The sequence below is a fragment of the Spinacia oleracea genome, chromosome 1 (assembly GCF_020520425.1).
Source record: "Spinacia oleracea cultivar Varoflay chromosome 1, BTI_SOV_V1, whole genome shotgun sequence".
Classification (NCBI taxonomy): Eukaryota; Viridiplantae; Streptophyta; class Magnoliopsida; order Caryophyllales; family Amaranthaceae; genus Spinacia; species Spinacia oleracea.
In genome coordinates, this window is record NC_079487.1 from 43123306 (window position 1) to 43150656 (window position 27351).

General features: G+C 38.0%; 1 protein-coding gene across 1 annotated transcript; it reads right to left on the reverse strand.

Annotated features, from left to right (window-relative positions):
* Positions 1 to 13432: 13432 nt before the first annotated feature.
* Positions 13433 to 20512, reverse strand: LOC110804699 (triacylglycerol lipase SDP1). The gene is made up of 3 exons (XM_022010313.2): positions 18237 to 20512; positions 15644 to 15787; positions 13433 to 14971 (listed from the first exon to the last, which is right to left on the reverse strand). The coding sequence occupies exons 1-3, from the start codon at positions 19653 to 19655 to the stop codon at positions 13985 to 13987; spliced, it is 2550 nt and encodes an 849-aa protein (XP_021866005.1). The 5' UTR covers positions 19656 to 20512; the 3' UTR covers positions 13433 to 13984.
* Between the last annotated feature and the right edge of the window lie 6839 nt (positions 20513 to 27351).

Sequence of the window (27351 nt, forward strand, 5' to 3'; positions counted from 1 at the left end):
GGTTGGATTAATAACGGAAAATCGTCGAAAGGTTGGATTATTTAATGTAATTTTTCCTTTTATAAAATCAAAATTTTTTTTTCCAGATATTTTACACAAATAAATAAGTGTTTTTTTTTTTTATCATAAATAAGTTCAGATAATTTGAAGTAAGTTAATTTCAGTCAAATTCAGTTGAACCAAACATAACGTTCTAGTATGAAAGGCCAAACACTTGGGAGGAGAGGGATTGGTGAAGAGATTTACATCAGCAAATATCTTAATTTTGCAAGACAATAAAATCAAGGTACTTCCAACCTTTATACAGTCGCAATTTCATACGCGGCCCGAGGCCTAAGAAATAGGGATTCAACCTTACTGGGATTTTCAGTCGTACTTTGTTGGTTTTTCCATCACCATCCACAAAAAAGCCGAATGAAATATGGCGAAAAAGTTCACATGCATGAGGTTTTTCTTCAAATCACCAATCCGCTCTAACTCACCATGTTATAAACTATTCTTTGAATTATGAAAAACGAAAAATACAGAAACTAGATTAGAACGAGATAATCTCTGTCCTTAAGATAATATTAGCCCCCACTAAATTGTTGATGGGATTTAAAGTTAATCTACCCCCAGGATTCCCTAATCAAATGAACGGATTACAGCAAGATCCTCCATTCTCATGAACATGTGTTTATCAGAAATATGAATGAAAAACGTGATTAACATTAACCTTCTGCCTTAGGTTAAATAGGAAAATAATATGGCAGTTACAAAATAACCGCCTATGATATTATCCTAGTAACTTAAATAATTAATTAATATTTTAATTAATCAAAATATTAATAACCGCAAAAAAGATTAATCGTTAATTAAATCCTTAAATAAACCGTGCTAAGTGCTAAGTCTTGATTAATAATATATAGCCATATTATTAACCCAATACTAGCAGCCAAGCCCAATGCCCCACTTGGCCCAATGACTCAAGCCACAACATATTTAATAAGTCAAGCACATGGGCATATTTAAAGATATACAAAAGTTCATATTTCTTCCACGTGGGAGAAAACTCCCACATAACAAAATGAAGACTAATATGTCTAACACACCATTACTAACAAGATCTCGATTTATTTTCCGTCCTTTAGCTAGCAAAATATTGCAAAATGAAACAAACCTTGCTCAGTACTCATTCAACTAAATATAGCTAATCATATGTTATGTCGTACTTCCTCCGTTCTTATTTACATGACACAATACGGTTTTGGACACTATTCACACAAGCTCCTTTGACTTCATTTTGTGTTTTATACTTAAGAAAAAACATAGTCGTGTGGGATCTTGATAGATTCGTCTCAATAAATATTTTTTAAATATCAACTTTTTGTAATTTTTTCTTATCCATAATTGGAAATATTAATGTTTGAAATTGTGCGTTAACAACGTGCCTAAATAATTCTGTCATTTAAAAAAGAACAGAGGAAGTACTAGATAGTAAGTTATGTTTGATCGCTCTTTACAACTTATTTAAGGGAAAGTAAATTCAAATAACCGGAAAGTAGGTAGCTTATTGTCACGGACGGGCCTTTTGACCCCCCGCGCGGCGCCTGAATCCCCGAGGCTTGATCCAAGCCAGCCTACCCCATATGCGCAACAAGCATTGTAAAACACAATAGTAGAGGAAACAACACGTAATGATACTAACCTGCACCAAGATACATGCATCAGTAAGGCATACAAGCTCATGGGAGTTGCCTCATATGGGACACGCTGGGCCTTAGCATCGGGAAAATGTCAACACGTGACAAGCTCCCCCACCTAAGCCACAAACGCCCTCGTGTGGCGCTCCGAGGCTTGCCGCTCGTCGCTTCCCAGCGCACATGTCACCCATGTTGCTCTCGTTCAACACAAGTGACATGCATCCACCACGCTCGCCATACGATCGACAAGGATGCTAGCACAACGAATCCCTCTCCTTAGCAACACAACGCCTCTCCTCTTTAGACACCTCGCGTGTTCCACGCATTTGTCCCTGATCGCTCAACATGTCTCCTTCATAACAGGTTCCGCCATGTAGTAGTCATGACATACCCCTCGGTCCGTCGGGGGCGCCCCTCCTCGAGCTCGCTCGCCTACTCACATGGTTAGCGCACCACCCACGCTGGTTTGATGCCCCACCAAGCATCCCGCTGACAGCCCTTTATACTCGCGCCAGACCGAGTCGTGATGGAGGGAGGCACATCACAATTTTGGTGGTTCCTTGATGGTGTAGGAACCTTCCCCACTTGACGATGTTGAGACGGCTCTGATACCACATGTCACGGACGGGCCTTTTGACCGCCCGCGCGGCGCCTTAATCCCCGAGGCTTGATCCAGACCAGCCTACCCCATATGCGCAACAAGCATTGTACAACACAATAGTAGAGGAAACAACACGTAATGATACTAACCTGCACCAAAATACATGCATCAGTAAGGCATACAGGCTCATGGGAGTTGCCTCATATGGAACACGCTGGGCCTTAGCATCGGGAAAATGTCAACACGTGACATTATACACTCTTAGCTACAAGATCTTAGTACCACCTTCTACGACTTTTACTAATTACGATAGCTGACATCTATACTTTCTTTCATTATTTTCCTAAATCATCTTGCTACATCCATTTATAAAGTATGGAGTACATGCTTTGTAATGATAAATAGTCTTGTTCCGTGTATGAAACAATGAGATTCGGATTGAAGAACCTTTCGCAATGTAGAAGATCTAGCTTGTTCTTGAGGTTTGTAGGTTCACGAATTACCTGCACACAAGTAAGATTAATGGCCTCGAAGGTGGTTCCGAGGAAAACCCTCCGATGCCTAAGTAAGTACTAGGTTCAGATTTAGAGAGAGTTCTCTAGATAAGTGTAAGAGTGAAGACAATAAATGAAAGTAACTTGGTATGTGCATTGGGGAGACATATTTATAGTGTTTGTGTAGTAAATGCAGATGTGCTTTACTACTAATGGGCCGTGGGCCGCTTATAAGAGGCGTTGATGTTGGGTTATGAATAATACAAACAATATAATTCATGCGGAAAAACCATAAAGCCAAGAATCCAAATTAATTGCCACATAGTCAATTAACATAATTTAGGTTACATACAATGTGATGCGCGCCTTCCCTAGCTGCTCCCGAACCGAACAAGAACAAGTCTTTAGAGCTCCAAGTGTCGCCCCTCCGTAGAAAGTCCACAGCACCATCGGATCCTCCTTAGGTTCAACCAACTAGTATATTACTTAAGGTTTTATGCATTCGGGTTAGGCTATAAACTATGTTCTCCCTTGAACACAATATATGTAAAGAATATGGTTTTGATGTATGTATAATTTATGAGGGCTAGCCTCATATTTATAGGGTAGGAAATAAGGAATTTTAGTCTTACTAGGAAAAGAATTACCAATCCCATTAGGATTGAAATTCTTAACCAATTAGAATTGTAGCAATAATTAAATACTTAATTAATTCAATTCTAATGGGACTAGGAAAACTAATACTTAATGCCAAAGTTACTTGGCAACTAAGTAATCGGACTTTGCTTGCTGCCTTAGATGAAGCTACCAACGCAGCCACAATCGGCCACGCTGGCGCGCGTGCCAGCCTAGGCCCAACCGCAGTCGCATCTGGCTCAAGGCCCAGCGCGCTGCAGTTTGGCCTTGGCGGGCTGCTTGCTGCCTTAGCCTGCTGCTCGCACCTTGCTGTGCTCGCGTCCCACAACGCTCCAGGCCCATGGCTGGGCGCTGGAGCTAGGCTTCGTGCTCAGTGATATGCACTCGGCCTCGTGCTTGTTGAGAGATGAGTCGGCTCGCTTGCCGGCTTGTCGCTCGTCGAGCTTCCGATTCGTTTTCCGATTCCGGAATCTATTTCCGTTTCGAACAAATATTTAAGTTTCCGTTAATATTTCCGATTCCGGAAATTATTTCCTATTTCGAAAATATTTCCGATTCCGGTAATATTTCCGTTTCCGGCAATATTTCTAATTCCGGCAATATTTCTATTTCCAAAACTAAAAGGAATCCTTACTTATATCATTGAGTTTTACCAAAACTAACATGTAGTCACAATTATTGTGTACCTTACCCCTTTAGGATCAATCAGTAACACCTCGCTATGGCGGAAAACTATTACTAGATTGATCTAAAGGTTATCCAAGTAAGCGTTATTTTGGCATGACACCTTTTAACTCAATTTTAAAGTTCGAAACTTATGGCTCTTACTATATTGGTTAGATTTTAAGTGAACTAAAATTCTTAATCATACAACAAAATCAAGCCAACTTAAATGGCGGTTTATTAAAAGAAAAACCACTAATTGAAATAGTGGTTTACTTGTTTCAACCGTTATTTCAGTTGACGGTTTTGCGCTGATTGATTAAAATAAAAATAGATCGGTTTTAACGTTGGCGTGGGAAATAAATTATAATATGGCGCATTTTGGGAGTTAATGCATCATCCAGCAATATTGAAGGAAATCGCTCTCAAAGTTGGGGGGATTGACTTTACCATATGCATCTTACGTGCCACTTAATTAACTTTTTTTCCTGTTAGATAGCACGTGAGATACATCTAGTGAAGTCAATCCCAGAATCTTGAATCAATGTTCATAATCTTACGAAAGGTAGTGTCTTACAACATGAAAGGTTTTTTCATGAAATACCCCTGAGGTTTAACGAAATGCACCAAATACACCCGCGTGTTTCAAATTACATAATATACCCCTATTTTTCTCGTACTGTTCACCAAATACCCCTGATTTGACCTTCCGTTAGTCCTCCGTTAAGTCATGTTTATAATTCACCAAATGCCCCTATTTATAAACTTATTTGCACAAAATACCCAAATTGCAGAAATTGAATCTAACGGCTATTTTTATTAAACGAAGGGATCAAAATATACCCAATACATGCGTCAAGATAATCACAAAATATATTGATAAAGAAAAATCAATTCGTGAAACATCTGCCTTTATTCAAAATACAACTAACAAACTAATGGAACTATGATGATTAAAGAATTAACAAAATAATACTTCACTATTGAAAATAGAATAAGATCAAGGTGCTTGACACTTGAACCTAGAATTCAACTAAATTTAACAGATACAACGATGATGTTACTCTCCCTGCTGCCCACAGATACCCAGCAACAACTATCAGTTTTACACGCTGAACCACCATCAGGGCCTTGCATTTCTTCTATTTAATCCTTAATAGAATCAAAATCAAGAACAGGCTCAACAGATGCGAGAGAGAACCCGCCAAACTCAGATAACCCTCAAAATCAAACCTGAAACTATCTGGGCGTGCAATGCGTATTTTTAAGTGAACTTGAATCAACCTCTTCTGGATTCTCGCACAATGGACTCATGGGGGAAAAACTGCTCCCATAACACATAATTACTCCAGGAAGATAAACATCCATATAAGGAATTTTAAGACTTTTGCAAGCATGAAATTGCTCGAAAATCTTCAAGAAACACTATAATTTGGGGGAAAAAAACTAAAGAATCAAAAATCATTTAACACCAGAAACACTCTAATTTTCTTCTTAGGAGAAGAAGGGGTAACTGTGGCGTCTTCTTTTCTAGTCTCTGCGACTTCCTAAGAATAACCGGGCTCGAATTACTCTGAGCTCTCCTCAACCCAGAAGCATCTGAGGCTGAGGCTGAAGCTAATTAATCATTTTTCCCATTACTGAACTTCTTCGAACTACCATCATCGTTTTCGTTAGATTTCAGCGTAGAAACTGCATAATTCACCATTATCTCACCTCCGAAATCACAATTATTACGCGCCCTATCAAGGATTCATAGCAAGAAATCCCAAAATTAAAATTCAAATTACGTTCCCAATCTAGGATTCATATCAATGCTGACAGAATTCCCAATATTAGGGTGTAGAAATTAGTGGAATTCGAAAAGGCTGGAATTTAGAGAATACCTAATCCGAATTTTGCATTGTAATACGGAAATTTCTTAGCAATTCAGGGGAAATTGAAGAATTAGGATGCCCTAAACCTTCAATTAACGACTCGAAAAAACCCTTGTTTCAGTTTCAGAGCCTCAATTTCAATGTCCTTATTTCAATGCCCTAACCCATCTTCAATTCAAAGCCTCAATTTTAAAGCTCGAGCACATTGTTTCAGTTTCAATTACCTCTTTCGAATCAGCAGAGCTCTTCACCGCCGGACTTCCCGCCGGACTTCCCACCTGCACCACCAAATAACCGGAAGAAGAGGCTTGCATTTCTGGGTAATTTGAGGTGAATGAATGGTTATTGATGAATTGGGGGTGAGATCGAAGATGGGTAAGAAACAACAGAGGAGATTAGATGAGATGAGAGAGAAGAAATGAGATTTTTTTTTAAAAGTCAAATTGTATAATATTGGGTGAATAAGGGCATAAACGTAAATTAACGCTAACGGAACACTAACGGCCGTTAAATCCAAGGGTATTTGGTGCACTCTAAGTTTAAATAGGGGTATATTATGTAATTCGAAACACGCGGGTGTATTTGGTGCATTTCGTTAAACCTCAGGGGCATTTAATGAAAAAACCGTTCTTTTTATAAGGTAGTTTTTCACAAAAATTCAATTTTATAAGGTAATGTCTGACAAATTTATCTTTATTTTATCTTTGACGTTTTAAACTAATATCATTGTTTTATGTGTTGTTCCAGGTGTGTTTCTTATTGGAATTTTTGAGTTACCATAAAAATTCTTTTTCATTTCAATAAAATAGATTTCTATTGATGTTTTAAACGCTGTGTACAAAGCTAGTTTAAAATGTATAACAAACAGAATGCACTTCATGACCTACTATTATTCCCGGCAAAGTAGTGTTGGAAATCCTAGTGAGAAAACAAAAGAAAATGAGTGGGAAAATGTGGGAATATGAAAAGTCCCACATGGGAAAAACACAAACCATATTCAATGTTTATATTTGGGGGTTTGAGGGAAACATTTGTTTAAGAAAGCATGTGAGTGGCATGGGTGGTCACAACACACACACGCGCGCGCGCGCCGGGCCGGGCTCGGGCGAGGGCCGTGGGCCTTGGGCCTTGGGCCTTGGGCCTTGGGCCTTGGTACTTGGTACTTGGTACTTGGTACTTGGCGAATGCGGTTCGCGGGCGTGGGGTGGGTTTTGTGGGCCGGGTTATTCTTTTTGGTCAAGGGCGGTTTGATTAAGTCAAAGACTTAATCAACCCACTAACTTTGGAAACTGCTCCATTAATCACGTCATTACTCCCCACTAGCCGTTTTATGACTGTTGCAGTTCCCCATTACTCCCGTAACTTCTCCACTAGCCGTTTTTTGCTGTTACAGCTTCCCAAATGCCTCACTATAAATTCATCGTTCATTTCCACAAAAATATACAGAAACTTACAATCACATCTCTCTCTCAAATTCCTCTCTTTCTGGGCAAATATTCTGGTCTCCAATCGGGGATTGTGAGTGCACATAATTCTCGGTGTCGTGTAAACCCTGGAGGGCAACCGCAAGCGTTCTACTGCATCGGAGGTAGCGCGGAATTGTCTTTTAGAGCAGTGGTCCGGCCACGGCACGACAATTGTTTCAGTTCGTATTACGCAATATCCAGTTAAGTCGTTCCAATTACTTATTTAGCTAACAATCTAAAAGACAATTATTCTGTTATGGCTATGAATATGTCGAAATTTCTTATTCCTGATATGTCGAAATTGGAACCTCTTGATGGGAAAAACTATAAACGTTGGGCTGTTAGGATGAGATTTTATTTGGAGCAAATTGATGTTGCGTATGTTATTTCTGATGTTGTGAAACCTGTTAATGATGATGAATTGCATGATTTTGAGGTTAAGTTTGCTAAGGATGATAGAACCTGTAAGGGAATGCTATTGCATCATATGTCGAATGTTTTGCTTGACATTTACATGGGCTATAATCATGCTAGGGATATTTGGGATGGTTTAGAGAAAAAGTATGGAACTGATGATGCCGGTACGAAACGTTATTGTGTTAGTAAATGGTTAGGTTTTCAAGTTGAAGATGATAAACCTATTATTGATCAGATTCATGCATATGAGAATATCTGTATTGCTATGGCTGCCGAGGGTTTGAGTATATGTGATATAACTCTTGCTATTGTTTTAATTGAGAAACTGCCACCCTCATGGAAAGACTTTAGAAACCAGTTAATGCATAAGAAGAAAGACCTTACCCTAGAGGAACTCGTAGGTCACCTAAAAATTGAGGAGGAGAACCGTATTAAGGATAAGGGTCAATTTGTATTTTCTGGGTCTGCTAAAGCTAATCTGGTTGAACCTAGGGGCAATTTCTATTCTGATAAGTTTAAGGGGAAGGGCAGTCAGTTCAAGCCTCAAGGGAAAATTCAGAAGTATAAGTTTAAGGGTAACTGTTTTGAATGTGGGAAGGCTGGTCACAAGTCCAGGGATTGCAGGGTCAAGAAGAAGCCAGATCAGAATCAAGCTCACCTTGTTGAAGCAGTTGCTGATCCTAACAATTTCATTGCTGTTGTTTCAGAAGCTAATCTGGCAGGTGATGTTGCTGAGTGGATAGTTGATACAGGAGCAACCAGGCACATTTGCACCAACAAAGAAATGTTCACTTCCTACGAGAAGACTGATGGTGAAAATGTATTCATGGGTAACTCTGCTTCTGAAACTGTTCAAGGCAAAGGGAAGATCGTTCTCACTCTCACTTCTGGAAAACCACTCACTTTAACTAATGTTTTGCATGTCCCAGAAATGCGTAGGAATTTAATTTCCGGTAGTTTATTTATGAAAGCTGGTTTGAAGTTGTCCTTTGATTCTGATAGGCTAGTTATTACTCACAATGGGGAATTTGTGGGAAAGGGTTTTTGTAATGGGGGGTTGTTTACTCTTGATGTTTCCATTGAAATTATGAATAAGAAAGCTAGTACTCCTTCTGCTTATATTGCTGAGTCTATTGATTTATGGCATGCTAGATTGGGTCATGTTAATATTGCTTCAATTAAAAGACTCAAACAAATGAACATGATTCCAAGCTTTTCTAAAACTGATTTTGCAAAATGTGAAGTTTGTGTTGAAGCAAAATTTGCAAAGAAACCCTTTAAATCAATAGATAGACAGACAGAAGTACTAGAACTTGTTCATAGTGACTTGGGGGATTTTAAAAACTATGAAAGCAGGGGCGGTAAAAGATACTACATTACTTTTGTTGATGACTGCTCTAGATTCACCATGGTTTATCTTCTCAGGTCTAAGGATGAGGCTGAGGAGATGTTCCTCAAGTACAAGGCTGAAGTTGAAAACCAGCTAGACAGGAAAATCAAGAGACTTAGGAGTGATAGGGGGGGTGAGTATGACCCTAACACTCTTAAGGCGTTTTGTGAACAGAATGGTATAGTTCACGAAACATCAGCTCCTTACACACCCGAACAAAACGGGATTGCTGAAAGGAAAAATAGAACTTTAAAAAATATGATGAATTCAATGCTTATTAGTTCTGGGCTTCCTGATAATATGTGGGGGGAAGCTATTCTTTCTGCTTGTCATGTTTTGAACAGGGTGCCTCACAAGAAGCTGGACAAGACCCCATATGAGCTATGGAAGGGTCGAGCACCAAGCCTGAAATACTTGAAAGTGTGGGGGTGCTTAGCAAAGGTTGCCTTACCTAGTTTCAAAAGAGACAAGATTGGTCCCAAAACGGTTGATTCTATCTTTATTGGTTATGCTTATCAAAGTTCTGCTTATCGTTTTTTAGTTAAAGGTGCTAACAACTCTTATGCAAGTGGTAACATTATTGAAGCAAGAGATGCTGAGTTTTTTGAAAACACTTTTCCTTTAAAGATCTCTTGCATTAGTAATGATGTACCATCCTCTAGCACCTCTAATGCTTTACCCATTGCTCCTTGTTCCACTACTAATAATGAGTCTGATTTAGAACCAAGGAGAAGCAAAAGGGCAAGAAAGGAAACAAGTTATGGTGATGATTTTGTTACTGCTTTCCTAACTGAACCTTTCTTGATTACTGATGATTTTGTGTATGTATTTATCCTAGAAGACGACCCTAGAACCTATGAAGAGGCAATGAGGTCGGTTGATGCAGTTTTCTGGAAAGAGGCCATTGATAGCGAACTTCAGTCAATCCTAAGTAATAATACTTGGGAATTGGTTGATCTGCCTAGAGGTTGTAAACCCATCACCTGTAAGTGGATTTTTAGAAAAAAGTTGAAATCATGTGGGTCCATTGATAAATATAAGGCCAGGATTGTGGTAAGGGGTTTTACTCAAAAACATGGCATTGATTATTTTGATACATACTCTCCTGTAACTAAGATTGCAACCATTAGAACCTTAATTGCTCTTGCATGCATTCATGATCTTGTTGTGCATCAAATGGATGTGAAAACTGCATTTTTAAATGGTGATTTAGATGAAGAGATTTATATGGTTCAACCTGAAGGTTTTGTTGTTCCAGGTCAAGAAAACAAAGTTTGTAAACTGGTCAAGTCATTGTATGGGCTTAAGCAAGCGCCTAAGCAATGGCATGACAAGTTTGACAAGACGATGACTAGTAATGGCTATCATGTAAATGAAGGTGATTCTTGCGTTTATTATAAACACGATTCTTCTGGTTGTGTGATTATTTGTCTTTATGTGGATGACATGCTAATTTTTGGTACTGATTTGGATCGAGTGAATGAAACAAAAGAATTCTTGAGTTCAAAATTTGAAATGAAAGATATGGGTGAGGCAGATGTGATTTTGGGAGTGAAAATTATTAGAACTCCAAATGGCATTTGTCTCAGCCAAGCTCACTATGTTGAAAAGCTTCTTAAAAAGTTTGATTCATTTTATGTCGATCCAATCAAGACCCCTTATGATATAAGCATTCATTTAAAGAAAAACAAAGGTGATCCTGTTTGTCAATCTGAGTATGCTAAAATTATTGGTAGTGTTATGTTTCTCATGAACTATACTAGACCTGACATTGCCTATTCTGTAAGTAGATTGAGCAGGTACACCCATAACCCAAGCAATGAGCATTGGGGTGCGTTAAGGCGATTGCTTAGGTACCTAAGGGGTACCATGGATTGGGGATTGCACTACTCCAAATTTCCAGGAGCATTGGAGGGTTATTGTGATGCCAACTGGGTATCTGGAAATGATGAAGTCAACTCCACTAGTGGTTATGTCTTCACCCTAGGGGGTGGAGCTGTCTCTTGGAAATCCTGTAAGCAATCTTGTACTGCTATGTCTACTATGGAATCTGAGTTTATTGCTCTTGAATTGGCAGGTCATGAGGCAGAATGGTTGAGGAACGTGCTTGCAGACATTCCACTGTGGGGGAAGCCAGCTCCTTCAGTTGCACTTCATTGTGATTCTCAATCTGCTATTGCCGTGGCAAACAACCAAGCCTACAATGGAAAGAAAAGACACATTCGTTTGAGGCACAAGGCTGTCAAAGAATTGCTGTCAAGTGGAGTGATATCACTGGACTATGTCAAGTCCGAAAAAAACATCGCGGATCCGTTAACGAAAGGCCTATGTAAGAAACTAGTTTTGGAAACGTCGGAGGGGATAGGCTTGAGGCCCATTGGATGAATTGTAAGGTAATGAACTCCTACTCACCATGAGTTCAAAGGGGAACATTATGTAATAATTCAGAAGCACAAATTTTATTTTCTGTCCATCCCTTAGATGTTTATGATGTGCTTGCTATTATTGAACGAGGTTGAGCATACGGCTCTTAATGAACCCATATCCATATTTTTGGTGGTGTGATGTAGCTCACACTTGATGGGATTCACCTACTTAGGTGTGGAAGTGAGGCCGCTTCCTATGAGAATTGCATGGGCTATTCTCTAGAGCACCTATGAGCATCCAGGTTATGGACGTATGGCCAGTATAATGCGTCACTTTTATTGGCGGAGATTCAGAATATCATACATGTTCAATTGTGTGCTTTGAGTAATGAGTTTCTAACCCCCTATTAAGTTCAATACGAAAGTCACTTGGTAGGAAAGAGATTCTAGCTTGAATGTCACTAAGTGTCAATTCAAGTCGCAAGACATTGACACCTATTCAATTGTTTGTTTTGCCCAGAAATTCAATTCTTTTACTTCTTTCTTTTTCTTCTCATCTTCGGACCTGTGGGGGATTGTTGGAAATCCTAGTGAGAAAACAAAAGAAAATGAGTGGGAAAATGTGGGAATATGAAAAGTCCCACATGGGAAAAACACAAACCATATTCAATGTTTATATTTGGGGGTTTGAGGGAAACATTTGTTTAAGAAAGCATGTGAGTGGCATGGGTGGTCACAACACACACACGCGCGCCGGGCCGGGCTCGGGCGAGGGCCGTGGGCCTTGGGCCTTGGTACTTGGCGAATGCGGTTCGCGGGCGTGGGGTGGGTTTTGTGGGCCGGGTTATTCTTTTTGGTCAAGGGCGGTTTGATTAAGTCAGAAGACTTAATCAACCCACTAACTTTGGAAACTGCTCCATTAATCACGTCATTACTCCCCACTAGCCGTTTTATGACTGTTGCAGTTCCCCATTACTCCCGTAACTTCTCCACTAGCCGTTTTTTGCTGTTACAGCTTCCCAAAAGCCTCACTATAAATTCATCGTTCATTTCCACAAAAATATACAGAAACTTACAATCACATCTCTCTCTCAAATTCCTCTCTTTCTGGGCAAATATTCTGGTCTCCAATCGGGGATTGTGAGTGCACATAATTCTCGGTGTCGTGTAAACCCTGGAGGGCAACCGCAAGCGTTCTACTGCATCGGAGGTAGCGCGGAATTGTCTTTTAGAGCAGTGGTCCGGCCACGGCACGACAATTGTTTCAGTTCGTATTACGCAATATCCAGTTAAGTCGTTCCAATTACTTATTTAGCTAACAAGTAGTACCCGATTAATTTCAAGGCTCACTAGTAAATTATGGAATTGAACCCATGTGGTCAGAGTCTGCATGATTTTATTGATGTCCGATTATCATGAATGAGAACGACATCAATTATGTACTCACTCCTCCGTACTACACTAAACATTATGAATGTATTTGAATGAATATCACACATCTATATAAATCCGCAAAGATGAGTTGTCATAAAAGAAATTTATCGTTTATATGATGTTCTCATAAACCCGTAAAATCCTAGCAGGGCACGGGCACGGGCACCACACAGTGCTCTCGTTCTCTGACTCTCAGTATCGAGGTTTCTGTATTCTCTGCATAGTTGAGGCGGCTAGACTGCAACTTCATCACGGAAGCAAAATCAAAGCATAGCAGTAGTAACACGCACATTATTCATGCTCCTCCAAGTCTGTTACATATTTCTGTACTAAGCACGTTATGTATGATGCAATTTCAATTTTTTGAATTTTGGAGTTTCTGAAATCTCAAACTAAACGACTGAAATAACTTCAAAGTCCGAAAAAGAATTGATATAACATAAAGATAAATGCAGTACATATCTCCTAGACTAGAATCAGCAACCCCTCAGAAAAAAAAAAAGATCAACAAATGTAGCTACAAGTATACAACCATACAAATTGAGGTCATAACCAACTTCAAACTTCAAACTGCATCATCCTTCATCTGCAATTTAGGTTTTTCCATTGTCACCTGTACAAATTTGCCCGGATAAACTTGATAAAGCAACAAAAGAGCAAGGGATATGGCCTCACGGAGTCACGGGATTGCTAACTTGCTCATAGCATACAACAATAGATATCATATCTAGTTATTTACACCACAACAAGAACATGGCAAATGATAATGGTATACTATATATGTCATCTAAGTTTACCTCTTCTTGAGCGCTCATACTAGTATGTGTCTCAAACTACTTAATACTGATCACACCATGCGTGGCTGGCAACTTCAACTCCTAAAAGCGGCTTGAAGTTGTTTCTTGATGAATCTTGGTTTCCAAGCAATAATAAATACCAAGTATTAACAATATGAACCTTAAACCTCAATTCTCGACGATTCTTCTGAAGTAGAGGCACTGTCTCCATTTTCTTCTGGCATAGTATAAGAATCAAGTTTCCTCGATATTCTTTCATCATCATCATCGTGTTCAGAGTCTGAGCTTCCATCAGTTTCCCTTTCAGGACATTCAATTTGCACACACTCATCAGCTGGGCTAGGCAAGCTTGTATAGCTCTCAGAATCGTTACTCCGACCTGACACCGTGAGGTCTTCCTTTTTAACAACATTGAACACTATCCCGTTATGGATTCTCTCTGGCTGCAAAAGATCTCCTTCGGTAACAGTAATACTACTAGATCCGCTCAGCCCTGCTCGGCTTCCAGAATCTCGCAACTCATGATCTGCGTTCTCAGAGTTCCTGTCTAGTGCGGCTCCCCTAGATTCCCTGGACACTGTTTGCATTACAGCAGAGTTCAGATGTCCTGTCAGACTTTGCTTTGTTTCAGCGTCCATGTCCAAACTCTGAACAAAGTCAATGAACATGTTAGCAGAGGCAGTCCTCATGAGGGGTCCACCAGATCTTGTCCATGTGTTGAGATCTATGTTCTCAGACTCGCTGTCACTGCTATCATGTATGTTCCGGAACGTTCTATGATGGCGGCTTGAAGAAGATCCACCCGCTTGTTGAAAGGATGCAACTTCAGCGAGTACTTCTTCGTCGAGAGATCCAGTTGAATTCTCTCGAGCAATACAATTCCACGATGGTATTCTTTTTGAAGCATTGAATCTAACAGTGTTGGAAAGATTTGGAGTGTGGGTCTGAGAAGCAACTGCAGCAGCTGCTCGCTGAGCGCTCCGCCTCAATCTACGCATGTGGTTGAGAACTGCAACACATTCGTCTAAAGCAAGTTCAATGGCACAATTGGCTTTGATGGCAGAAAGCTTCTCCCAAGTGCATCTTCTCCCCTGGTTTGCTGCCTTTTGGAGTTCACCATATGATGGGTTCTGGATAATTTTTGAGTACTGCAAACAAGAGAAAAAAGATAAAAACAGTTAACACCAAATTAACTAAATGCTTTATTTGTTGTATTAGGAGGAAAACACGGGAATAAACAAGCTCTTTCCGTTGGAATAGATCCATTAACATGGTTAAGATACCACAGTTTCTTGGTAGATAAGATTACCCCCAAAATATTCTAGTAAACAATTCAAAGGACAAAGACAGAAAAAGTATTAGAGAAAAAGTAGGATGAAGTTATGGTACAAAGTTGAATATTGAGGCCATTAAATACAAGAGAAAAAACATTCTGGAGTCAACAATCAACTAATCCATAATTGTAACGGGTTAAAAATGTCATTTCTTGAAAAAATACGGCAGACAAAAACCAAATACCCCAGATTCATGGCCAAGGCCAAAAAGTGATCTTGTCAGGTAAATTGAACAATAAAATTGCTGTAGCTTCTACTGTAAAATTGATCTGATGTAACAAAAGAACATTAGATCATTGAAAGAAAAATTTTTGAGCTCAAAATACCAAACTTTTGGATGAAGGAACAGGAAAAGAAAACAACTAAATTTTTAGTGGTATAAAGAAATTCATAATATCACAAACTTCCTTAAAAAAAAACCACCCACAAACTTGAAAGAGAAAACATCAAACAAACTCGAGATTTATCATTTATGTCAGAAATTACCTGAGCAAGCGTGGCAGGCATCACCACTGTGACATCACCCTCCCAAGCCTGAGCAAACAATTTAGCAATCCCTCCCATGGGAAAACCTAGTTCCAATATCTGGTTGCATCTGTGTTTCACTTCCATCTCAGCCAAATGAGCAAGCTTCAAATTACGACAAAAGCCAATATTAGTTCCTCGTTACTAAGCTTATACAAATGCGAGCACACAAGGAAAAAAAAGAAAGTGGCATTCTTGAAAATCCCAATCGAACAAATGCATCAATCTATATGTTCCAGCAGGCCAGCAGAAGCTAGCTTCAATCAGGTAAGTACTAATTTAAATTTTAATGAGAAAACAAATTTATTCTGATCTTATTTACACACCATATGTTTCATCACCGTTCTCCTTTTGTTAAAATTCTTATTCTCACCCCAAAAAAAAGAAATGTACCCTGAACTAGATTTTATTTCCTCCCAATCAACAAAAAATAATGTTAACCTCATTACTTGCAAGACTTATTGATAACTCCTCGCCAACTCCGATAAACACAACTCTCATTTTATCCAGTGCAGCAATTGCTTTTTTAAGAAACAATCCCCCACACGGTGAAAATAGAACATAGTTGATCCAACTGTTTAAAAGCCACCATATTCCATTAATCCCTTTTGGCTGTTAACAAATTCCTGGTAGTTTGATAACCACCAGTTTTACCTAATACGCTCATTTACCCTGCGTACTACGTACTGAGTACACCAGTATTACGTGTTGTTGTGGAACACTTTGGACTAGTTTAACATAATTAGGTAACGCATTGCGTACCCGTACTCGTACAGCGTATTGAAGCGTACTGCGTACTCGGTACCATTGAACGAATAAGTCACAGTGGCTAATCACAACAATTTTCATGGTATCAACCTAAAGAATAAGTGATTTTACCAAGATCGATCAATCATCGAGTCTAGAAGTTGATTGGAAGTTAACAGACAAGTTACCGAATAATAAAGGGAAAATGTTACAAGAAGGATCCCAAACAGTCACATCTACATACTTGTCAGTGTATTGATTATAGTCACTACACCAGTACAACACCTTCCTAGTTAGTAGTTAGTAGCTGAAGCAATTCAAAGATGGTCATGAATGTCATGATCTACATAATGACTAGCCTAATCTAGATAATCTATAATTAATGTCAATGTTACAAAAATTTTACTAAACAACTTCAACCGAGCCCAGCATCAGAAGGATACAATTCAAATCTTGCTAATTACTTCATCACCTTTTTAAGTCAAGCTCTATGATCTTGTGAACAACTTGATTGTTTTTCTAGTCCTACTTGCATAAGTAAAGGGACTAAATGAAACAATTATCTCAAGAAAATAGGTGTAGGCTGGATAATTTCATTGGTTAATAGATGACAATGCTAGCAGGAGGCATATATGTGTTTGTGGGCATTGGCGGACCCACGTTGGGGCCAAGGGGGGCACGTGCCACCCCGGGGGGGTGGGGGGAGAGAAAAAAATAACTGGAAATGTACAAAAATAAGATTTATACTTAGATGTGAACAACTTCACATGAAACGTTTTTTGGTGCAGGGGTTAGTGAGGTTAGTGTCCTTGAGATTTGTCGCTCAGGAGTCGCAGTTTCAACTTTCAAGGGCTAATAATAACATTGGTTTATTTTCATCTTATTTGTTTTCGTCCCTTTTCTTATTTATTTCGTTAATAAATTCACTGGATATCTTTTCAGATTTTTTATATTAATTCTACACGAATCGAAATATTTTCTGCTTTTATTTTTCCATATTTATATTTAATTGGACTATACTATTAAAAGTGAAAAAATAAAAAAGAAAGAAAAAGACCACGACCATTAATTTTGTTAATTTTCAGCTTTTTTTTATTCCTTTTCTTTTAATTCGTTGTATTCTTCTAATAAATCCATTGGTTGTCTCTAGCTTTAGCTTTTTTTTATTTATTCTACACCCATGGAAGCATTTTTTGCCTTTTTTTTCCCACCTTTTTATTTAATTGGACAACGTACACTATTAAAAAAAATACTTTATTGAGAACAAAATAAATTCAATTCCATCAAATACTGCTCTATCCTAATAATAGTCACATTCAGTTTTGTACATTTTTTTACACTTTTAGTCATATACTACGTATATTGATAAAAAAAAAATCTTAACCAATTTGAAGTTTCATGCAATCAATTAACACAATTTTGACATTGAAAAAAAAATCCCTACGTGTTACCCATTTTCAATACCTAAATTTGTGACATTGTCATTTTATATTTCAACAACTACTACTTAATATATAATTTGTGCCACCCCTGATATAATATCCTAGGTCCGCCACTGTTTGTGGGCAACAAGTATTTACAAATCACTAGTGCAATTACCATAGACAAATATCATATTGTAAACAAGAAAAATTGTGATTTCAGTACAATACCAGTTCTACCAGCAAAGGAATTTGATGGAAAGTAATCTTTTACAGTTAACTGATTTTGAGAATTACAAACAAAACATTAATGCAGGATTGTCAATTAAAGCGCAAAAGAATAAAAGTCATCAATCAAATAAGTGTGTACGTTGAGAATACAATACCTTGGCAGCAAAGTTGCCTCCACAAGCTCTTACGAATTCTTTCAACCTCAACAAAGGTGAAATATGAGGGTTTGCTTGACTAACAATAAAGTGATTAACATTAAAAAGCTCCTTCAAATGCATCATGGGTAAATCACTCTCCAAGCTACCATCCCTCCATCGGCGAGATGGGGTTGTACCTTCCTCAGGCCCAAGATGAAAAGGAGGATGATAAGGTACAAGTTCACCAAACCTATCTTTAGCCATCAGTTCTTGAGCCTCAAAAAGGCCAGGAAATGCACAAGAAGCTGTCACAGCACTCCATATAACAACATGAGGCGAGGTCAAGTAATTTAGGCAACGGGGAGGCTCATGTTTCCTAGGCGAGCATACTGTTATACCAAGAATCCTCCCAGTCATGTCGTAGGCCTCTTGGAAAGTCATATTACTTGTGATATTCCTCAACAACATTTGAAGCTGCCTAATCTCATGAACGGCTCCTTGTGTCATAACCCTTTTAACAATTGTAAAAACACCCCCTATTTGGTCAAAAAACTTAAGAGAATGCCATGAATCCTCAAAGAAACTCTGAAGCTCAGGCCAAGACCTAGTAGCAACTACAGAGCACATGATAGATCCTACACTAGAGCCAGCAATTATACGAGGCAAGAGTTTATGATCCACCAACGTTTTCACAACACCGACATGGAAGGAACCAAGAGAGGCACCACCGCTTAAAAGCAATGCTGTCCTACCAAAAGCATGCCTTGTCTCATGCATGAATGCGAGCTTCTCTTCCAAAATCAGCTCTTCTGAATCTGACTCACAAACCACTTTCAATTGTAAAGTGACTTCATCAATGTACTCCTTTATAAGTTTGGGGACTTGAAGCCTCCCTTTATGAAGCTCGGGGTTACACATATTACCGAGATTCCTCATAAGATCAGCCCTCATGCAAAAGATAATATCTCTCAATGACCCTTCTTGACGACGGTGCCTCAACTCTTGGAGCTTGTTCCTCACAAGCTCCTCATCGTAGAACTCCGCTTCATTCAATTTCGAGGCTTCTTTCTCCAACATTTTCGCAGCATGCGACCATTCCTCATAATTAAGCGCGGTTCTCATCATATTCCGCCAAAACTTCCTCCTATAAGCTATCTCCGCCGTCCTCTTCACATTCGTATATCGTTTCAACACAAAAGCTATAATGGTCACCATTGCCAATATCCCCTGAGGATTCCGGGGATGAAACCACGAAAATACCGGTCCAACATAACCTTTAAACCTACCCATGAGCTCCATTATAGTTCGAACTAATTGGTACCCAAAATGAGACATTGACTTGCAGAATAGTATTCTAAAGGCAATTGTCCTACCAACAATTGAACTAGGTCCAATGGAGAATAAATCAATAGTTGCTTCATTACTTATATCATCCATGGCTACAATCAAGCCTTAAGCTAAACCCAACAAGTTACAAGATGGTATGCGCAATTCAACAACCTCCAACAATTATGATCTGGGCAATATCAACCCAAAATTCCAAACTCCAAAACCCAATTCCCAGCAAAAATAAATTCAAAACTTTCCACAAGGGTATTGCAAATTAGGATAAAATCAGCTCAGAAATTATTAAAATATCCTAATTAGAGGATTTTCTTTACCCTAATCAATGAAATTGCGACTAAATTACAAGTAATAAACCCAGAAAGTAGCACAAAATATAAAGAAAAATTAAGTGGCAAACCTCCAAAATTGACCAGAACCCAAAGTAAAAATGTCTTCTGCAAGAGCCCCAGAATCAAATTTGAAGAAATGAACAGCAAGAAAATTTTAATCTGGGAAGAAATTAAAATCAGCTACAGAAATTGAAAAGGGTAAGCAATTCATATGGGCGAGAATATATAATAATATAAGTTGTATTGAAAATTGTGAAGAAGATAACATTGTATGCACTTTTTCTATAGAAGCTGATGTAGAACACAGTCAGAATCGGAATGGTGGATTTGATTGAGTAAATTATACGGATAAGGAAGAATTATTTTTCTTTATTTTATTAGATTTTGTATCTTCCTGTGATTTTTAATTTCTTTTTGTAATTGTTTTTCAAGAAAAATGGAAATTAAGGAAAATCCAAGATCTTAAAGATTCCAACAATTCGTTGATTTAGTGTCGATTGACACCAAATCCACGTGTAGGACAGGAAGTTGTTCATATGAATAAACAGAGAGTATACACGGAAGGTTTATCAAAGATGAGATGCACCACAAGGCAAGGGAACCATTTTGGCATTAATTAACGTGGAAGAAAATATTGATTAAGGTAGATATTTGGAAACTTATTTCACAATGATGCTTACGCAGTTACGCTAGTTTAAAAATTACTCTGTATGATTTTGTCCGTTGATAATTACTTCAATTTTAAAAAGTAGTTCAACTTTGTATTCACGAAAGTAACTAACAAAAATTAGTTGTATATGTGGTACTCCTGTGGCGTATTAAATTGTTATTCTTGAATCTTGACAATTATTTAATGGATAATTATTATTTTACTCGTGGTTTAAAACTCATCGGAAAAGACTAGAAGTACACTAGGTGTACAAAGCATATTGTAAGCCACCAACACTGTTTTGACACGTCATCAATTCCACTCATAAATTAGGGGGTTTTTATTCGACGTCCTATTCCGCTAAAAACGCTCTCATTTTAACCGTGAAAGTACATCACTGCCCTTACAAAATTTAACCCCCCTTTCCCTTCCCCCTTCCCGTCTCACCTCAACCCTTTACCTGCCGTCAACACCTTCAGATTAGAAAACCACCACCCTTAACCTGCCGTCAACCACCACTGCACCACACCTAAACCACCGTAAAAATTTGCAGGTGTCGAGGAGGAGGAGAAACCGCCGCTGCGCCCCCGCCTCTGAACCCATACTCCTTCACCGTCGCAGCCGCCCCTGCCTCTGCACCCAAACACCTTCATCTTCCATGTGGCTGCTCCTCTGCCACCGCTGCGCCGCTTCCGCTGGCGCTCCACCCGCCTACCGGTTCCTCTGTCGCGGAAAGAACAGGGGAGTTGAAGAAGAATAACGACAAAGACACGACGCAGAGGAACGACGAAGAGGTAGCCGGAGATGCCGCCAAAGAGGTCGGCAATTCTCCCGCGTCCCTACCTCCGCCTGTGCCGCGGCTTCGAATGGTAAGCATTCTGCATTTTTTTTATTTTTTGAAATGGCAGTGCCGCCCGGATTTGGTAGATGGTTCCATGGTCGTGCCGCCTTGGAAAAGCAGAGGCGACCATGGTTGAGCCGCGGATCTTTGGTGGTTGAACCATGGTCGGCACTGCTTTTCCATGGCGGCACGACCATGGAACCATCTACCTAATCTGGGCGGCAGTTTGTATTTTAAAAAAAAATGATTTAACCTCCCATTCCTAATTTAAAAAAAAAAAAAATTTAGCAAAAAAATATATTTCGTATTACAGGTAAATATGTGTTGATTTTTCTAATTTTGTGAATATATATTTAAAATTGTTTTTTTGTTTAAATAATTGAAATTATTTTGTAGTGTTATTTAATTAAATGTTGATGAATAAATAAAAAAAAATTTAAAATTTTTTATTTAAACATTTTAATAAATAAATAAACAATTAATTTTTCATTAATTATATTTCTAACTTTTTTTCAGATTATTTTAACAGATTTTAACATATTTTTTTTCAGATTATATCATGATTTTTTAAAATTAATTCTAAAGAACGGGTGGTGAAGATGGTGGTGGTGGAGACGGTAGCGGTGAGCTGGTGGTGGAGATTGTGGTAGATTATATAAGGGCACGAATGTCCTTTCATGTAAAATACGCGGGCGTTTTTAGCGAACGAGGACGTCGAATAGCGATACACTAAATTAGAGGGGAAATTGGTGGGTTCGGCAAATTGTGCCCTTTTACAAAACTGGGAGGGATTCTTTTCGGATGATTTCGCTTCTCTTGTTTAGCGCCAACTGAATTAGTCATTGACATTTTATCGTCCTTCATCTCCCTTCTTCTCTTTTCTTTTTATGCCATCGTTGTTCAAATTTTTTTTTTTTGCCATTATTGTTCAACAAAACCTATGCACATTATTAAAACATGTAAAGACCTAAAGGATATGGAAGCCATAACCAGCAACTGGGTTTGATGATAATGAATACAATAATTCGTACGAAAGCCATAACCAACTTACCATGAGTACCAAAGCACCACCTTTAACTCCTGCCTTGTTGCCTCATGCCTTATGTTCAGACTTCATACACTCCAACACATAATAAGACCAGTTCCATTTCAATGGATTATCAAGTAGGTATCACATTTTCAACAACCAACAAAATGATGGCCTAAAAGACTTGAAGGATAAAAATAATAATTACCCTTTATCAAAAACCTAAGTTATTTTTCAAATACACGTTGTCTCCTCCCATCCTCAAATCTTGTATTGCTTAAAGAGCGATTCAACCTCGTAAGCATATTCATGCTCAAATATTCGTATTTGGGTTAGCTTTAAATGTGGGTTTGGCAACAAAACTTGTTGATCTTTATTGTAATACATGGGTTTATGCACACCAATTGTTTGTAAAATGCCAAAGAGTAATCATCTGTTTAATCGACTAAAGGATCTACATTATTATAACTTGTAAAGACGTAAAGGACCTAAAGCCTCTACATTTTATAAATTAGTTTCAGTTGCAACAATGTACTAGTTGGAAGAAAGTGTAGATGCTATGTTGATGTTTTGTTCTTGAACGACAACAGAAGTTGGATCCTTTTCTGAATTTGATATGTTTTTCCGCTAAGGTTGATGAAGATAAGAATGACTTTTTTGAAGTAACAATCGCCATATATGGCAATAGCAATCTGATTATACATTATGCATTATGATTCCGTAAATTGTAACAAGAACCCATAAAAAACAATAATAATAAAAAATAACAATTACCCAAAAAAAAAACCCGTTCCACATTTAAGGGATCGAGTACGGGTACAACAATGTAAGGATGGTCGAGTAAGCTTCGTTGTAACCAGTTTGGCAGGGGGTATCAACACATCCATTTGTGCTAGATAAAACGTTTAGAACATAAGAGAATATAGATGAAGTTGATAAGAAATGCATGTTTGGATTTCATAGTTCATAAATGATCCCACATATTAAAAACACATTCTTAAAAAATTAAATTTTCAATAAAAACACATATTTCGTATTAAAAATATAATAAAAACGTTTGTCCGCAAATAACGCTTTATTGAATTAAAATCGAACATGGATTAATAATTCAAGTACGTACTTACGCATTGGAAACACATTAGGTACCAAAGTAACAACACATCATTCTTCAAAAGTAAAGTACATAGTAATAAAGCATATGGTCAAGTTAATTAGTTTTTTTCAAGCCTTCACGACTTATGCTAGAGGCTTCATCATAGTAATATTATTGTTTCCATGCAATGTTTAATCCATCCATTACCAACGTTTATAAATATTTGCTAAAACAATACCTCATAATAGAAGGTTTCACTTACCTTTGTAATCGACGATTACTCTTTGAGAATCTAGGATGAGAATCCATACACACCTAGAAGTTAATTTATGTTGTAGTAAACAAAATCATCTTTTCAATTTTACTAGGCTTTGGAATCCTGGCCAAAGAGGTAAAAACTTGTTTTGATTTTTACCATGGATTTATAGGATCAATTCACCTTTAAGGAAATCATAAAAACTTAGTCAGACTCTAATTAAATACATAAAAATGATTCCTATGCAATGATTGAAGGAAATAATGCCCTTGGTCCAAGTATGCATTTAATGTTAAGTCTAATAAATGCGGTTCAGTATTAATTAACAAGTTAATAATTCAATGAGATCAAGTGAGCTGAATGCCTAGCTAGAGGCTGCTTCAGTTCAAGTGGAATTAATGATATTAATCCACATCTTACTCTTGACTGAACCCGTAGGGTCACACAAATAGTACGTAAACGGATCAAGTATTTAATGGCATTAAATACTGCATCTATGGATATTCGGAATCGACGGATCTTGGTTTCAGTGGGAGCTGAGATCGTCAAAGGCAAGTAAATGAATACTCCGGAAACGATGATATTGCCGGAAACGGAAATATGAATCGTATCGAAAATATAAATATTATCCAAGTCGTAGATGTTGCCGAAAACGGAAACATGATACGTATCGGAAAATATTATCGGAAATGGAAATATTACCAGAATCGGAAATTTTGCCGGAAATGGAAATATTGTCAGAAACGGAAATATTATCGGAATCGGAAAATAATTCCGGAAACGGAAATATTAAATATTTGTTCGAAACGGAAATTAATTCCGGAATCGGAAATGTTAAATATTGTTCGTAACGGAAATGAATTCCGGAATCGGGAATTTAATCGGAAGCGCATCGTACGAATTAGCATCGGACGAGACTTGCTAGACGAAGGCCCAGCACGAAGCCAGGCCCGCGCCCAGCAAGCCAAGCGCCCAACACACACGCCAAAGCCTCGCCAGGCCCAGCGCAAGGCCAGGCCCAGCAAGGCATGGCGCGTGCGCGAGCTATGTGGGCTACGAGCAAATGGGCTGCGAGCTGTGCAGCTCGCGTGGGCCGCGAGGCTTGCGCGGGCTGTGCGGTGCTCGTGCTCGTGTGCGGTTGTGTGCGATACGAATCCTAAAGCTATTGGAATTCGTTCTATGATTAAATCCTAATCCTAGTAGATAAAATTTATTTAATAGAGTCCTAAAGGGATTCTGATTAAAATAATTGGTATTCTAATAGGATTCTAAATCCTTTTCTATACTTTATAAATATGTGCCTAGGGTCACAAATTTATACACGAGATTTCAAGTATTCAAAGCTAGGATTTTTAAGCAAAAAAATCAGTCAAAACTCTTGCCTTATTTAGCCGAAAATAATAGTAACTTAAGGGCGATTCTAGTTGGTCAATCTTAAGGCGGATCCGGACGTGCTGTGGACTTTCTACGGAGGGACGACATTTGGAGTCCTAAAGACTTGTTCTTGTTCGGTTCGGGCGCAGCTAGGGAGGGCACGCTATAAAGTGTATGCATCCTAGACTAATTATATGATTATGTGGAATTAATATGATTCCTGGCATCAAGGTTTTTCCGTATGATTTATGTTGTTCATATGTATCATAACCTAACAGTGGTATCACGAGCCCCTTATTAATTGCATGATCTATAATTGCTTAAACATGGTTAAATTTTACAAATTTGCAAAGAATTAAAAAGGGGTGATTAATTTTCGTAATTGTTAATTAATTGCAAATTGCGTTTATTTAATTATATGTACGCAGTTTTTCGGCAGTTTCTTCGTTACTCAACCAAATCGAGTGACTTTTGTGTCAATTCCGCGTGTAAAAGGCATTCTAAAATTTTGACAAAAATAACTATTTTTTGGCCGAACCCATAATTCCCAAATTCAAAGCCTAACTATGACTTTTTGGAGGTTTTAGTTTTTCGAACGCAAAAGTTTGTAAATTTAAGATGTTAAATTGAATATTTGCGATTCTTGTTGATAAATCTTGAATTTTTGATTGACCTACTGTATATGTTTAACAAATTTGAATGCCTAGACTTGTTAATTATACAACCTAATTTGTAATTATGATTAATTTGTTGAAATTCGAATAATTTAGAATTGATTTGATTTTCATAATTAATTAATGATTTAATTAGGTATCCATGATTAAAAACCACCATAAAATTACTAATTTGTGATAAATTTTAATTTCTTATGACCTAGATTTGAATCCATGTTAATCGGAAATTAATTGATTAATAAATTTTCGATTTTTCGCCCTAAAATTGTGATTTATTAATTTGTCATTAATTTTGAATTAAAAAATTTAAATTTTTATGAAAAACGCTCATATATGTTGCACGCACAAAGCAATGGACGCTACGTGTTACCCGTAAGGGGTGTTGTATAGTGCGGGCACGCGACGACGAGCAAGGGAGTTCGTCGCCCGTGCGGTACGAATGCAGCGAGAAACATAGCATGGTGCGCGCGCGAGACAAAGGTGCTGGCCGTGTGTGCTATGCGATGGGCGATGGTCAAGGAACTGCGAGCAGTCGCGTGTGGGTAACAAGCGAGCTGCTGCGATGCAATGCGGACGAGCAGGCTGCGCGCAAGCGTGGCTTGGCTTGCTGCGTTTGCGCTTGGCTGCTGCTACTCATGCCTTGTGCAACGCTCAGTCGAGGGGCGATGCGGCCTCGTGGCTCGATGGGGCTTGGGCGCAAGCCCAAGTGCCTCGTCTTGCGACGATTGACACATTTTGGTTTTAATTTTTGATTTTCAGTTCGGAAATAATTTTAATTAATTTTAAAATTAATAATTTAAATTGTTTTCTTGGGATTTAGTTTTGATTATTATAATTATTATAAATTTTAATTTATACTAATTATTTTACTAAAATTAAACCTTGAATTAATTTAAATTCGTTTAATACAACTGAAAATAAATTAAATTAATGGATTCGATTATAATTTTATATGAGCTTAAATTTTAATTAAACTTGTATGTTTCCGGTTAGACTAGAAATACATTTTTATGTTTAAAATTAGTAAAGCATATAAAGTTATTGGTTTAAGTGGGAGCATTTTTAGTCATAAACTCTTGATTAGGTCTACAAATCCTTTAAGGTTAAAACAACTTGATTAGAATTAATAAGGACTGAATAATTGGTATATTATTGGTGCCATTGATTAATTGCTGCAAATATTTATGTGATGCATAACAATGTGTTTTACTAACCAGCTATGTGGGCCATTCAAGATAATGAATGGGTGAATGGTATATATTGTATATGTACTGTTTTACAGGTTATGAAGTGACTAGTATGGCCCAAATAGGATAGAAAATATGGTCTGCGTACCATTAATTTGAATGTAATTGGTCTAATCCACCAAAGTTTATTTTTTCAATTCAAATATGGTATGTGTACCATCAAATATTTGTAATTAGTTTAATTATAGCTTATCCTATTTGAAGAAAATGGCGCCTCCCATGGTGAAATTCAAGACGGAGTTTCCAATCCATTTTCAAGACGAACTTTGAAGTTGAAGCTTCAAGATGAAGTCGGG

Excerpts from the sequence above, each read along its gene's own strand:
- LOC110804699 (XM_022010313.2), bottom strand. The coding sequence starts at position 19,655 with ATGGATGATATAAGTAATGAAGCAACTATTGATTTATTCTCCATTGGA. Across the intron at positions 15,788-18,236 it reads GAGGCAACTTTGCTGCCAAG|CTTGCTCATTTGGCTGAGAT; the intron begins GTATTGTATTCT and ends CGTAATTTGAAG. Across the intron at positions 14,972-15,643 it reads TGCCTGCCACGCTTGCTCAG|TACTCAAAAATTATCCAGAA; the intron begins GTAATTTCTGAC and ends TCTTGTTTGCAG.